The sequence below is a fragment of the Pogoniulus pusillus genome, chromosome Z (assembly GCF_015220805.1).
Source record: "Pogoniulus pusillus isolate bPogPus1 chromosome Z, bPogPus1.pri, whole genome shotgun sequence".
Classification (NCBI taxonomy): domain Eukaryota; kingdom Metazoa; phylum Chordata; class Aves; order Piciformes; family Lybiidae; genus Pogoniulus; species Pogoniulus pusillus.
This window is the reverse complement of record NC_087309.1, coordinates 40,218,330-40,232,630: the sequence shown is the minus strand read 5'-3', so window position 1 is coordinate 40,232,630 and position 14,301 is coordinate 40,218,330. Positions and strand designations below refer to the sequence as shown.

The 14,301-nt window shown below is 43.7% G+C and overlaps 1 protein-coding gene across 6 annotated transcripts in view; it reads left to right on the top strand.

Moving 5' to 3' along the window:
- MCTP1 (multiple C2 and transmembrane domain containing 1) overlaps positions 1 to 14,301 on the top strand; it is a 411,441-nt gene that overhangs the window by 246,416 nt on the left and 150,724 nt on the right. For all 6 annotated transcript variants that reach the window (XM_064140769.1, XM_064140771.1, XM_064140772.1 and 3 more), the window contains exons 11-14: positions 9,526 to 9,628; positions 11,768 to 11,870; positions 12,250 to 12,351; positions 12,702 to 12,776. In XM_064140769.1, coding sequence (XP_063996839.1) covers positions 9,526 to 9,628; positions 11,768 to 11,870; positions 12,250 to 12,351; positions 12,702 to 12,776 — 383 coding nt within the window. The remainder of the gene's footprint in view (positions 1 to 9,525; positions 9,629 to 11,767; positions 11,871 to 12,249; positions 12,352 to 12,701; positions 12,777 to 14,301) is intronic.

Sequence of the window (14,301 nt, the reverse complement as noted above, 5' to 3'; positions counted from 1 at the left end):
CTTGAGAAAACTGTTGGAGACTCATAACTAGAAAAAGTTTTGTGTCTCTTGATGTATACTGAAGTAATGGGTTGGGTTGAGTTGGGTTGGGTTGGAAGGGACCTTAGAGATTATCCAGTTCAAATCTTCTGTCATGGACAAGAGCACCTCCCACCAGCCCAGGTTGCTCAAGGCCTGATCCAGCCTGACCTCTAATCACCGCCAGGGAAAGGACATCCACAGCCTCCCTGGACGGCCTATTCCAGTGTCTCACCACCCTCACTCTCAAGAGTTTCTTCCTCATCTCCAGTCTCAATCTCCCCTCTCCCAGCTCAATGCCATTTCCCCTCATCCTATCACTATAGCCATGATAGAGATATTTCCATAGGGCACATGGATGCTACCTACCTGTCCCTTGTGAGCACAGTAAGTTTTTCAGGGTCTGGTAGGTCTGACATGCGCTTCTTAGGTTGCATCTACCCTGTGAAGCATTTGCATCAGTGGCAGATCCTGGTAGGAGTTTGTGGAAGCCCTGATTAAGAAGGAAAGACTTGGTCTGCATCAGCTGATGGTCTCTCTGAATCTTTATTGCATGTTATTTAAAGATTGGAAACAGAAAAACAGGAAGGTTGTGACTGTGCATAGGTAGTTTTCATGCTTTCTAAACCAGGGAATTACCTTACTGAATAAAATGAAGATGTTTCACTAATCATAGAATCATAGAGTCAACCAGGTTGGAAGAGACCTCCAAGATCATCCAGTCCAACCTAGCACCCAGCCCTATCCAGTCAACCAGACCATGTCACTGAGTGCCTCATCCATTTTTTTCTTGAACACTTCCAGGGACGGTGACTCCACCACCTCCCTGGGCAGCTCATTCCAATGCCAATCACTCTCTCTGTCAAGAACTTCCTCCTAACATCCAGCCTAGACCTCCCCTGGCACAACTTGAGACTATGTCCCCTTATTCTGTTGCTGGTTGCCTGCCAGAAGAGACCAACCCTACCTGGAAGCAACCTCCCTTCAGGTAGTTGTAGACAGCAATGAGGTCACCCCCTGAGCCTCCTCTTCTCCAGGCTAAACAGGCCTAGCTCCCTCAGCCTCTCCTCATAGGGTTTGTGTTCCAGGCCCCTCACCAGCTCTATTATACTTCTCTGGACACCTTCCAGCACCTCAACTTCTCTCTTGAATTGAGTAGCCCAGAACTGGACACAGGATTCAAGGTGTGGCCTGACCAGTGCTGAGTACAGGGGCAGAATAACCTCCCTTGTCCTACTGGCCACACTGTTCCTGATGCAGGCCAGGATGCCATTGGCTCTCTTGGCCACCTGGGCACACTGCTGGCTCACCTTCAGCCTAATGTCCACCAGCACCCCCAGGTCCCTTTCTTCCTGGCTGCTTTCCAGCCACTCTGTCCCCAGCCTGTAGCGCTGCTTGGGGTTGTTGTGGCCAAAGTGCACCTTCCAACAGATCCAGAGCTGCTCCTAGCTTGGTGTCATCTGCAAACTTGCTGATGCTGGACTCCGTATGCTTGTTTGCTAAAGTCTCCCTTTTTAGAGTATGAATGGAACAATGCAGATTCCTAGAGACAAGTGTCGAGTTTTATAATAAAAGGCCACCACAGCTTATCTTGTATAAAACATGGCAAACCAGAAATGTAAATTGAGGCTGTGACAGCTTTTCCCCAACAAAAACTCCTATTTGTGTACAAGTGTAGCAAGGAAGTGAGCACAAAAGTGCAATGATGTTGAATTAAGGTCCCTGCTTGTATGATTTGCTGTGCCCCAAAATGAAGTTTTGCTGGGAAAACAAATTACCAAGAATCAAATTTTTTTATTAGGCAGCTTCTCTCTTAGGGACCATTGAAGGACAGATCTGTTTAACTTGCTCGGAAATATGAATTGTATTGTCTTGCAGTTTGACAGCTCAAGTACCTAGGTAAAGTTCATGTTGACACAGATGAAAGATACACCTGAATTGCTCACACATCATTTGGTCTCCTGTGAAAAAGCAGTACTTTTGGCACTGGATTTGAGATGGAGCCCAACTTTCGTTGTTTTTGCTGCTCATTAGGTTGGACAGAGTTCATTTTACCTCCAAGCTGGGAGATGGGCTTTACTTGCATATGTCTCAGACCAGTCCACCATCTCTGATGTTCGTGTCAATTCACAAGGGTCCACAAGCCACCTAACAACTTTGGTGCTTGCTGATGCACACCAGCATCCAAACTGTTAGTTAGCCACACGTAGCACTGAGCAGACATTTAGGGCTGTGTTCAGAAGTTTGTAGATGTCCTCCTGATCAACAGAGTCACTAGAACTGTTGGGTGGAGGCCAACAAAAGACAAAGAGAATGGTTGGGGTGGAAGATCCTCGACAGATACTGGGATTTGGGTAAATTGCTTGACATGTGTCTGGTGGTCCATGACAGTCATGGTTTAGTCTGTACTGAAAGGCATCTTCTGATCATAACAGAGTTTAGAATGTGTAACTGACCTTGGGCAGCACAAGCCAAATCCATTTCTCTGTCTCATGCTTGAAATTGATAGTTGTATTAACTAGACAGAAGTTGTCTGAGGCTACCTTGATTAGAGTACTTTTTGTGCTTGAGGTTCTTGTTTTGAATATTACTGATCACATCATCCCAGCATGGTAAGGATCAAAAGGGACCTCTGGAGATCATCCAGTCTAGCCTCCCCTGCTAAAGCAGGGGCACCCACAGCAGCTTGCCCAGGATCACAATGGCCGGGGCGGGGTAAAATCTCTGTAGAGGAGACTCCACAACCTGTCTGGGCAGCCTGGGCCAGTGCTCTGGCACAAACAATGAATATACATCATAGGATTACAGAATGGTAGAGATTGGAGAGGACCTCCATAGATCATTGAGTTCAACCCCCCTGCCAAAGCAGGATCTCCTAGGGCAGGTCACACAGGAACACATCCAGGTGGGTCTCCAAAACGTTCAGAGAAGAAGACTCCACAGCCTGTGTGGGCAGCCTGCTCCATGGCTCCAGCAACCTCACAGTAAAGACGTTTGTCCTCATGCTGAGGTGGAACCTCCTAGGTTCTCGCTTGTTACCCTTTGTTCTTGCCATTGGAATGGGCTGCCCAGGGAGGTGGTGGAGTTGCCATCCCTGGAGGTGTTCAAAAAAAGACTGGATGAGGCACTTAGTGCCATGGTCTAGATAATTGGACAGGGCTGGTGCTAGGTTGGACTGAATGATCTTGGAGGTCTCTTCCAACCTGGCTAATTCTATGATTCTTTGTCCTGTCACTGAATACCACTAAAAAGAGCCTGGCACCTGCATCCTAAGCACCCAACCTTCAGATACTTATATGGTGAGCCTTCTCCCCAGACTAAACAGCCCCAGGGCTCTCAGTCCCCCAGTCATCCTCCTAGGTCTCTGTTGGACTCTCTCCCTGTCTCTCTTGTATTGAGGAGCCCAGAACTGGATATAGTATTTCACATGTGGAATATTCACAGAATCACAGAGACATTCAGGTTGGAAAAGACCCTCAGGATCACCAAGTCCAACCATTGTCCCTGCTCTACAGAGGTCACCCTTAAACCATATCCTCAAGCACCATACCCAAATGACTTATAAACACATCCAGGATTGGTGTTCCACCACCTCTCTGGGCAGCTTATTCCAGTGCCTGACCACGCTTGCTGGGAAAAAATGTCCAGTCTAAACCTATGCAGTCACAGCTGCTTCTATCACTACCTAATCTGTGAGAAGAGATCAGCGCCATCCTCTCCACAGTGTCCTTTCAGGTAGCTGTAGACAGCCAAGAGGTCTCTCCTCAGGTTTCTACGTCTCAAACTAACCATCCCCAGTTCCTTCAGCCACTCTTCATGAGATTAATTCTCCAGGCCCTTCCTCAGCTTTGTTGCCCTTCTCTGCTCAGAAGGGCAACCTGCTGGGCAACCTGCTCCAGCACCTCCACATCTCTCTTATAAGGAAGTGCCCAAAAGTGAACACAACACTCGAGGTGTGGCCTCACTAGAGCAGAGTACAAGGGGACAAGCACCTCCCTATTCCTGCTGGATGCAGCATTTCTAATCCCAGCCAGGATGCCATTGGCTTTCTTTGCCACTTGGGCACGGCTGCTTGTTTGCTCATATTAAGTTTTTTGTCTACTACAATTCTCAGGGCTGTTTTGTAACATTGTAAGTTACCTCATTTCCTTGGTCCTAGAGACCAAGGACACCTAAGGACATCATCTTTGACTGTTTTAGTCTTCACAGAATCACAGAAGTTTAGAGGTCGAAATGAACCTCCAGAGATCATTGAGTCCAATCCCCCTGCTAAGGCAGAATCACTCAGGGTAGTTTGCACAGGAACACATCCATGCTGGTTTTGAAAGTCTCCAGAGAGGGAGACTCCACAACCTCTCTGGGCAGCCTGTTCCAGGGCTTTCTCATCCTCACTGCAAAGAAGTTTCACTTCATGTTGAGGTGGAACCTTCTCTGTTCCATTTTGTAGCTGTTACTCCTTGTCCTATTGCTACTGACCACTGAAAAGAAATTAGCCTCATCCACTTGACACCCACCCCTCAGATATTTGTAGACATTGATAAGATCTCCCAGTCTTCTCTTCTCCAGACTGAACAGCCCCAGGACTTTCCCTGGGAGTGATCCCATTATTGCACTGTCCTGCAGGTCAGCAGGTCGCCATGGCCGTCAGTGAGAATTAAGACTACAGTTATCCTTTCGCATGCTGGAGCTTGAAAGATGACAGATGGGTCTGAGTTTTGCTAAGTACTTGTGCATTGCTCTGGCTTTGTCTTTCTGGATCACGTTCACTTATTTGGGTTTGGATCCAAGTATCATTTGCACATGCCATATGTTCAACATGTTAGCAAAGAGTGCTGCTTTTCAGATACCCAGCTTGCTGTAGGCAGTGGTGAAGGGCTTTGGCTATGGGACCTTCATGGTCTTCTCATACAGTAAAAGGGGTATTCGTTAGCAGAGATGTTCATAGCTTGGAAATTTCTGCATGTCAACCTTGGTGTTTGGGCATCTCCTTGTAGCATTTCACAATACTTTGTTTTCTCAAGTTGGTCTTGAAACTTTTTAAAGTTATAGCGGAGATGTGAAATGTTGAGTGTGAATGGAGGACTTTTCATTTCTTCACAGAGTAATTTCAACTGAATCATAGAATCATAGAATCAAACAGGTTGGAAGAGACCTACAAGATCATCCAGTCCAACCTAGCAACCAGCCCTAGCCAATCAACTAGACCATGGCACTAAATGCCTCATCCAGTCTTTTCTTGAACTCCTCCAGGGATGGTGCCCCCACCACCTCCCTGGGCAGCCCATTCCAATGCCAATCACTCTCTCTGTCAAGAATTTCCTCCTAACATCCAGCCTAGACCTCCCCTGGCACAACCTGACATTCTGTCCCCTTATTCCGTTGCTGGTTGCCTGGCAGAGGAGGCCAACCCCCAACTGGCTACAGCCTCCCTTCAGATAGTTGTAGACAGCAATGAGGTCACCCCTGAGCCTCCTCCAGGCTGAACACCCCCAACTCCCTCAGCCTCTCCTCACAGGGCTGTTCCAGGCCCCTCACCAGCTCTATTATACTTCTCTGGACACCTTCCAGCACCTCAACTTCTCTCTTGAATTGAGTAGCCCAGAACTGGACACAGGACTCAAGGTGTGGCCTGACCAGTGCTGAGTACAGGGGCAGAATAACCTCCCTTGTCCTACTGGCCACACTGTTCCTGATGCAGGCCAGGATGCCATTGGCTCTCTTAGCCACCTGGGCACACTGCTGCCTCATCTTCAGCCTACTACCTACCAGTACCTCCAGATCCCTTTCTTCCTGGCTGCTCTCCAGCCACTCTGTCCCCAGCCTGTAGCACTGCTTGGGGTTGTTGTGGCCCAAGTGCAGAACCCTGCACTTGGCCTTGTTAAATGTCATCCCATTGGCCTCTGCCCTCCCATCCAGCCTATCTAAGTCCCTCTGCAGGGCTCTCCTGCCCTTCAACAGATCTACACCTGCTCCTAGCTTGGTGTCATCTGCAAACTTAATGGTGCTGGACTCAGTCCCCTCGTCCAGATCATCAGTAAAGATATTGAACAGGACTGGGCCTAGCACTGATCCTTGGGGAGCACCACTAGTGATTGGAAGGGACCTTGAAGAGTGGTCAGACATTGGAACAGGTTGCCCAAGGAGGTAGTGGAGTCCCCATCTCTGAAGATGTTCAGTAAATGTGTGGCCATGCACCTGGGGACATAGTTGAGCAGTCACGGTGCTGTTGGGTTGATGGTTGGACTGGATGATCTTTTCCAACGAAACAATCCCATGGTTCTGTGATTCTGTGGTCACATTCCAACTACTGCCATGTGTAAGGTCATCTTCAACTAGACCAGGTTGTTCCATCCTACACAGCCTTGAACACCTTCAGGGATGGTGCATACACAAATTCTCTGGGCGACCTGGGCCAGAGTCTCACCACCTTCACTGTAAGAAAATGTCTTCCTTACATCTAATCTAAATCTCCTTCCTTTAGTTATCTTAGTTATTTCTGAAAGCTGTTTATCTTTGGCTTGATCAAGGACCTCTGTGATTGATACTACAGGTTATTCAGTGGATTGATATCCATGCAGATCTATAGAGAGAGTCACTGGAAAAGTGCATGTCAGCAGATGCAGAAAATAAGTGAATATGGTGAATACTTTCTCTTTGTTGGAGAAGGTGGCCTTTAGGCACTGCAGTGCATTTTCCTTAGCCTGCATACAATTAATAAGCACAAATCATGTTGGCACTATCACATGCAAATATGACTGATGATAGCGTTTGAAAGGAGATAAAGTAATATCATCTGCCTCACCTGCTGTGCCAATTCTGTCTTGGTATCTTAACTGCCATTGGGGTCTTTCTTCAAATACTGAAATGTGAAGACCATTTAAATATCTTTAAGTTTCTTAAATAAGTATGTTTAAGTTTCATACAGAGTCACAGAATGGTAGGGGTTGGAAGGAACCTTGAAAGGTCATCCTGTCCAACTCCCCTGCCAGGGCAGGACCAGGCAGAGCAGGTCAAACAGGAGCACATCCAACTGTTTTTTTTAATATCTCCAGTGATGAAGACTCCACAGCCTCTCTGGGTAGCCCAGTATATTCCTAAATAAATATCTAGTTGAGGATGCCCCTGGTTGCTGCAGAGGGGTTTGGACCAGATCACCTTAGGAGGCCCCCTCCAACCCAAACCATTCTGTGATTCTATGATTCCATGATTCTATGATTCTATATTTGTTTCCTAAACAAATATGTTTTGGGTTTCCTAAATAAATGTAAGTTTCCTGACATAGTTTAGCCTGCTGAAGTAGGAGAACATTGAGATGTGTGATGCATCCACTTCTGCTGACTAATGAATTACTCGTTTTTCAGCTTTAATGGGAAGAATCGAGCGGTTTATTGTTTTCTGGAGAAGGTAAACATCAGCCTTGGCTGTAACTCACAATGTACTTAAAACAATTATTCTTTATCATTAAAGTTAATAATACACACATTAACCTCTGATGTAGGCTGAATCAATACTGCAGTTGGGGAGATGTGACCCCTGGACGGCTTTGTCTAAATATTGATTTCATTGTCATTTGTATAAGGTATGAAACAAATTACATGGCTCCCTAATATCGTTAATGTAGCCCCACTGAGCTACTCAATTTATGGCTTCTTACAGTGCATGACAAAGCATGGTGAAGTTATTGAAGACATTGTGAAGTACAGTTGCTTAGTGCACTAGATTTGATTGTGGGTGACCACTGCCAACACTCAATAGCTTTCAAACACTTGGCTGTCCGAAGTCCAGGGGTAAGAACAAACCTCTCCATAGTGTGCAACTCAGTTGTTGATTTCTGTCAGACAAAGTTCCCTTGGGTTCTGTGAGCAGCAATTTACTCTGCAGCTTTCTACTTAGGTGTTTGTAGCCATGCCTAGAAATCATGCAGTTGTGTTCTGTGCCAAAGACAAATGTTGTTCTGCTCGGTTACTGGAAGAAGTCAAAATAGATAGGAGGCATAGCGTCACTCTGCCTTGGCCAGCAGGTTCAGAGGTTGCCATTGCTGTCATAATGTGAAATATGAGTTAAATAATTTACTCCACGCTGTGATTTCTTCCTCCTGTTGCCTTTTTATTTCAACTGTCTTCTCAATGTGCCTCTCATGTTTTCCTTACTGCTCTTTCTGTTATTGCTGCTCCTCAGATCTTCCTTACAATGCCTTCTTACCCTTCCAGGAAATATCAGGGTTGATCCAAAGACACGGAGATATTAATCTTCCTTTCTTTTGCTTCCTCCCTCCTCAGAGAGCCTTTACTATGTTTTTTTTTTACACAAGCACACTGTTACTGAGCATGGTATTTAGGTGTTTACTTTCCTTCTCCTTTCCATACACAAACATTGGCCTCATGGGTACCTAAGGAAAGGCTCAGTGTAAGTTTCATGTCTTCCTCCTAAACTTCCAGTTGGTATGAGTTTTCTTGCTCTTTGCTTGGTATCAAAGCATTGCTCATCTGCAGGCTACAAGCTGCTTATTTTACATTCAGGATCACCCACCCTCCCTGCTCCCCCTAACACACACACACACACATTTCCTTTCCCTTTTTTTAATCTTTAGTCTGAAAAAAAAAAAGAGGGGGGGGGCAATAAAAAAATCAACCTCCCCATCCAGTCTAGGTTGCTGCTTCCATTATCTACATATTACATTTTCAAAGCAGCATCTTCATGCTTTCTCCTGTGGTGGCTTTCATGCTGAGGGACCTTCTTGTAAATATATGCAAAGCTACTTCATTGTGCTTTAATGTATACAAAAATCTCCACCACGTTTGAGCTTCTGCTGTGCTGAAACTACAGCCCATCATTCCAGCTGATATGGCCTCATTGTTTAATTGTACTTGCCCATTTTTCTCTGGTCTTAGGCTTTTATCTGAGATGGTCTTTAAGGCTTTTTGATTTTGGGGAGAGGATTTGTGCAGCGTGAAACATGTAGGGCATAGTAATCTTTGGATAAGTATCACAGGTGATATGTTATTACAAATAATATGGAATAATACATTTCCTACGTATCAAAATGCTTTAATTATGTTATCATTACAGCCAGCACCATTAAAGTTCTCTTAGCTCTCTCAGAAGGGTGCTCGGCACCTTTTAGGAACATGCTGTTTTTTCATCAAGAAAAGTCTGTATGGTGATCTTTTTTTCTTCTTCTTTTTTTTCCCTCTTTTTTTTTTAAAGACAAAAAGAAATAAAATGTTCTTTTAGGATTACTGAGATGAACAGCCTGTTATGATCATCTTGAATATAATGCAGACCATAAGACTCCCCTGAATTAATTCCCAAGAGAATTACAATGCAGCTTCGGGAGGGGAAAGAAAAAAAAACAAAAAAAAAACCCAAAACCCACACACACATAACACATGAACAAAAAAAAAACAAACAACAAAACCCCCAAACCCCAAACTGATTTTAAATTCAACCCTTGCTGATGTTGTGTTTCCTTAGTCAATAGATTTTGCCCTGCATTTTCTGTTTCAGGTAAAAGCGACCCATTTTGTGTAGTTGAATTGAACAATGACAGACTGTTGACACACACTGTCTACAAGAACCTCAATCCAGAGTGGAACAAAGTCTTCACATTGTAGGTGTTTGGATTTTTTGAAGGTTTAGGGGCGGGGGGGGGGAGGACTGCTGGGGGTTTTATTTTGGGAGGGGTGGGTGTATGTGTGTTTGGAAGATGTGTTTGTGAATAATAGACACCTAATGCTGATTCTGAGGAGAGATGGGGGGGGTGACACACTGGTGTTTTTAAACCAAACAGCTGAGTACCTTTTTTTTGAGGAGAAAAGCATTAAAAAAAAATAAATAAATTAAAGAGGCACCATTTCAAAGGTGAAAAAGCAAAGATCTGTTTCTTGGAAAGCAGGTACCAGTTGCACAAATCACTCCTGCCAGCTTCACCAAGAGTTTCAAGGGCCAAATCCATCGCGATGCATTTGGCTCTGAAGTTTTAGGTGGAAGAAAGGATACTGTGATTATGACTGTCATTAAAATGTGGTTGTTACCCTTAATAAACACTAGATAAGCATATAAATGAAGGAATTTTAAATGCATTCATATTTCTATGGATCATAACCAGATACTCTCCGCTGTTCCCTTGTGTGTACCAACAGCACTTCCCACAGTATCATTCTGTGTCATACTGTTGCAGCCATAAACACTTTATTGGAGTGATGTGATTGGGGATTTTTATCCTGTTATGCTGAGGGCAGTAAAAGTCTGACAAAACAGTCTTCCACAAGCAAAATATTCCTGTTATTTGTCTTGCCTGGTTTCCTTCTTCCTCTCCCTGCTTCTCTACGTGACACCACCGGGTAGGAGACTGATCAGCTGCAGGTTTCTCTGCTGCTGAAATCAGCTAACCCTCTGCAAAACCACTGAAACCTTTAGCTTTCCTTACACTTACTACACTTAGACATAAGTGAAAATGCTCTATTTTGCTCTTAGTCTCAAAACTAAGTCTGATTTAATTTATTTATTTGGGGGAGGGAGGGCTGGTGGGAGGGTGGGTGGTTTGGTGGTGTTTTTTTCCTCTTTAAATTTGTAGTTTATGTATTTGGCATCTGTAGCTTTTCTTGCTTGCCCTGCAGCGAGCTCTCAAGAATGAACTCAGAACAAAAGAACAAACCTCACCACAGTTGTACTTCTCATTAGCTTATGAGGACAGTTCTCATTTATGTCTGCAAAACCATGCTAAATTCTTCATTAATTTATTTTTAATTATCTACAAATAGAGCGAATAACTAATCAACCTCTACTGCTCAGCAGTGCTCTCTGCATAAGAAATTGCCTGGTTTTGCAGGGGACAAAAGACTAATCAGGAATCAAACAGAAAAACTCAAAAAGGCCTTCCAGGAGAGTTTTCACCTCTCCTCCTATGTGTATTTTATTTATCCTCAGATTTGTTAATTAATTTTGGGCTAGCAGTGCAGTTACCTGGAGGTCTGTATTTTACCAAACTGCTTTGCTTGAATTTCTGTTTCCTGGGTTTACTGAATTCTCTCAAACAATTCTGGTATGGGATTCGTTCTTTCTTCCTTTCTTTCTTTTTTTTTTCCCCCTCTGAATAAGGAATGTGAATTTTTCACTGGAGAGTTTACAATGCATGGTGACGTTTTGTTGTGTGTGGTGGTGGAGTGTTTAATAGCTCGCAGGCAAAAAAAAAACCCACAAAACCAATCACCCCAAAAAAAGCAGTAGTAGCTGGAAAATGCATCATTTTTCTTGCTCCCTAATTTGTTGTAATGACTGTTGTCTGTTTATAATTAAGCAAGAAATTCAGAATTAAAGAGCTTGTTCTCAGTGCAAGGGTGTGCTCGTGTAGCTCCTAATTATTTTCGTTTACAAACAGACGGATTTCACAGTATTTGCAGTAAGAACAGCAGCATTTAAGGGATGGTCTTTAAAGACTCTCAGTCCTGCTGCTGTCAGCTATAAATCCCCCAGTGCTGCTCTGCTCCTTGCAGCTCACACTCCAGGTAGGGGATTTAAAGCAACATCCTTAGGAGGAACTTTTGCTGGGAAAGGCTGGCAGGGAGCGTGCAGTTGCCGCAGCCCTCAGAGAGCCTCGCGGTGGCAGGGAGGGATGGCTCAGCTAGCCAGGTTCTGTTCCCTGCCAGAGCTGGGTATCTGGTCCTGCTAACCTTCCATGCTTTTGTCCTTGGTGCCTGCTGGTATAGGTGACCTCTTCTCTCTCCTGTGTGTGCCTCTGCCTTTGTAGCAATATTAAAGACATCCACTCGGTGCTTGAAGTGACAGTTTATGACGAAGACCGCGATCGGAGTGCTGACTTTCTAGGCAAAGTTGCTATACCACTGCTGTCTGTAAGTTTTATTCACCTGGCACATAGCTCTGAATTTTTCCTGATGAAGAGGGGAGGAGAGGAGGGGAAAAATTAAAAAAAAAAAAAAAAAAAAAGAAAGGGGGAAAAAATATTTGCAGGTCTGTGTCTGTCATTTCTCAACCAAGGTCTGTAATAAGAACACTAAAATTTTAACATACTCAATTCACGGCCATGTTGAATCCCATGATAGTTAATTTTTCCTGACAGACTTGGTCCTGGTAATGAACAGGTACTTGTCAGACTTGCCACAGTTGTTTTGGGTTCTCTGTCAGTTTCAGCAGCTGGGGGTCAGGGGTCATCGGGGGGGTGTATTCAGCGGAGACCGCGAGACAGACGGCTGTCATGTCCTTTTCCTGCAGATTCAAAATGGTGAACAGAAAGCCTACGTCTTGAAAAACAAGCAGCTGACAGGGCCAACAAAGGGGGTCATCTATCTTGAAATAGATGTGATTTTTAATGCTGTAAGTCTTAACTTTGGCTTTTTTGTACCGCTAAAGAGTTCAGTTTCATGAAAGCTTTTGTTCCTGATTTGTAGAGAATTTCTGTCATTCCTCATTTTCTCTAAACCTTGATGTGTACTGCAGAATACTCTTCTGCCACTGCCTGGCACACCCACTCTTTTTGTTGCTGCTGCTGCTGCTCTTGCTGCTAATGTAAGGAGCAGCAACTCACGTCTCGGTGTACGTCTGCGTGTCGCGGGCTCTGGCAGCCATGGCTCTGAAACTTGGTGATTGTTTCTTGCAAACTGCAGCATGTGTTGTGAGTGAGGAGGGAGCAAGCCTGAAACACTGACACTCCTCTTCATGCACAGGTGAAAGCCAGCATACGAACCCTCATGCCCAAAGAACAGAAGTACATTGAAGAGGAAAACAGGCTGTCCAAACAGGTAAAGAGTAAGGAAACACTAATCCTTCCCAAAAGCCTTAATACCGAGTGTGCACGTCCAAATATCTGGTGTCGTGCTGCTGAGGGGTAAAGAATAACATTTTCATTACCTGTTTACAAAAGAATATGATAGGTTGAGGGGGAAAAAAAAAGGCAGAAACAAAATACATGGGTTTATTGTGTCCCCTCTATAAACTGCAGCTTAATTTCCATGAAATACGTGAACGAGAACACAGTTGAAACCGACAGGTTCCACACGTATCAGATTATAGCACAGGTGCATGTAAACTAAATCTTGCATAAATTTCTTGCTGTTAACCTTGACCCAAGGGATCTCCGTTTGTTGCAGGCTGCAGAGCCTCTCAGCATTCCTTTGGCCACGTTTTTAATGAGTTAGTTGAGTGAGATCTGAATCAAAGACAGCAGACTGAAACTCTCTGTTACACTTGAGAGCTCTGTGGGTAGGAAATGTCCTGTCCCTTCTTTTTTTTTTTTTCTGGATATTTTTGCCCCTCACAGACTTAACACTTTGGTAAATATATATAGAAAGAGATAAATGTGTGTATATATATATATATATATATATATATATATATGTATATATATGTGTGTATATATATATATGTATATATGTGTGTGTGTATATATATATGTGTGTGTATATATACAAAACCACATATTTTATCTTTCAATCCCCTTGAAACTACTTTTGAATCAGTTGCTCATGCTCTACAAATGTTACCTTTCACGTGGAGAGAAATGGGCTTTTGGTTGGATGATAGGAACAACCTATTTGTCGTTTCTGCATTGCAAAGGCAAAGGTCTTCTAACTGCTGTTTTATTTTGCTGAAAGCTGATAGACTTGAGCATAATTTAAAAGGTCTGGTGGATGTCTTATGACCTTTTTCAATTAAAAAAGGTTTCAAGAGGCAAAAATGTTTCTTTCCTGACTGTTGTGTGTAATGCAGTTCCTAAAGCTACCCCAGGAAAGAAGCAGCAAGGCTTTGTATTCCAGATTCATTCTTCTCCCCGCTTTCCTAAGAGGAAATGGTGTTCTGATTTTTGCAGATGGCAGAAGGAGAAAACTTTAAATAGCTTAAACAATTCTTTTTTTAACAACTTTTTTGAACAACTGGGTTTTTTTTTTAACTTTTTTTTTTAAAACAAGTTGTGTTTTTTTAATTAGGAAATTCTACCATGACACCACTTAGGGCAGGGGGAATATGAAAGTCTTTATGACTGATACAGTTGCATTTGAAAACATCCACATCTTGCAAGAGTTAATGTCTTTCCTACTGGGCATTTTCTGTGCTACTCATGACGCAAATTAAATTATTCACTGTGGGTTTGGGTTTTTTTTTCACTTTCTGTTTTTTTTGTCAAGTGTATTGCCATTTCAGGGGATTCACTGGGTCTCTTGAATCAAAACCCAGCTTTGCTGTCTCTCTGTAGACTGAGTATATGACGTTTAAGTTCTATAAATAAAGACAGTTTAGTTCTATAAATGAAGACATGGGTTAAAATGT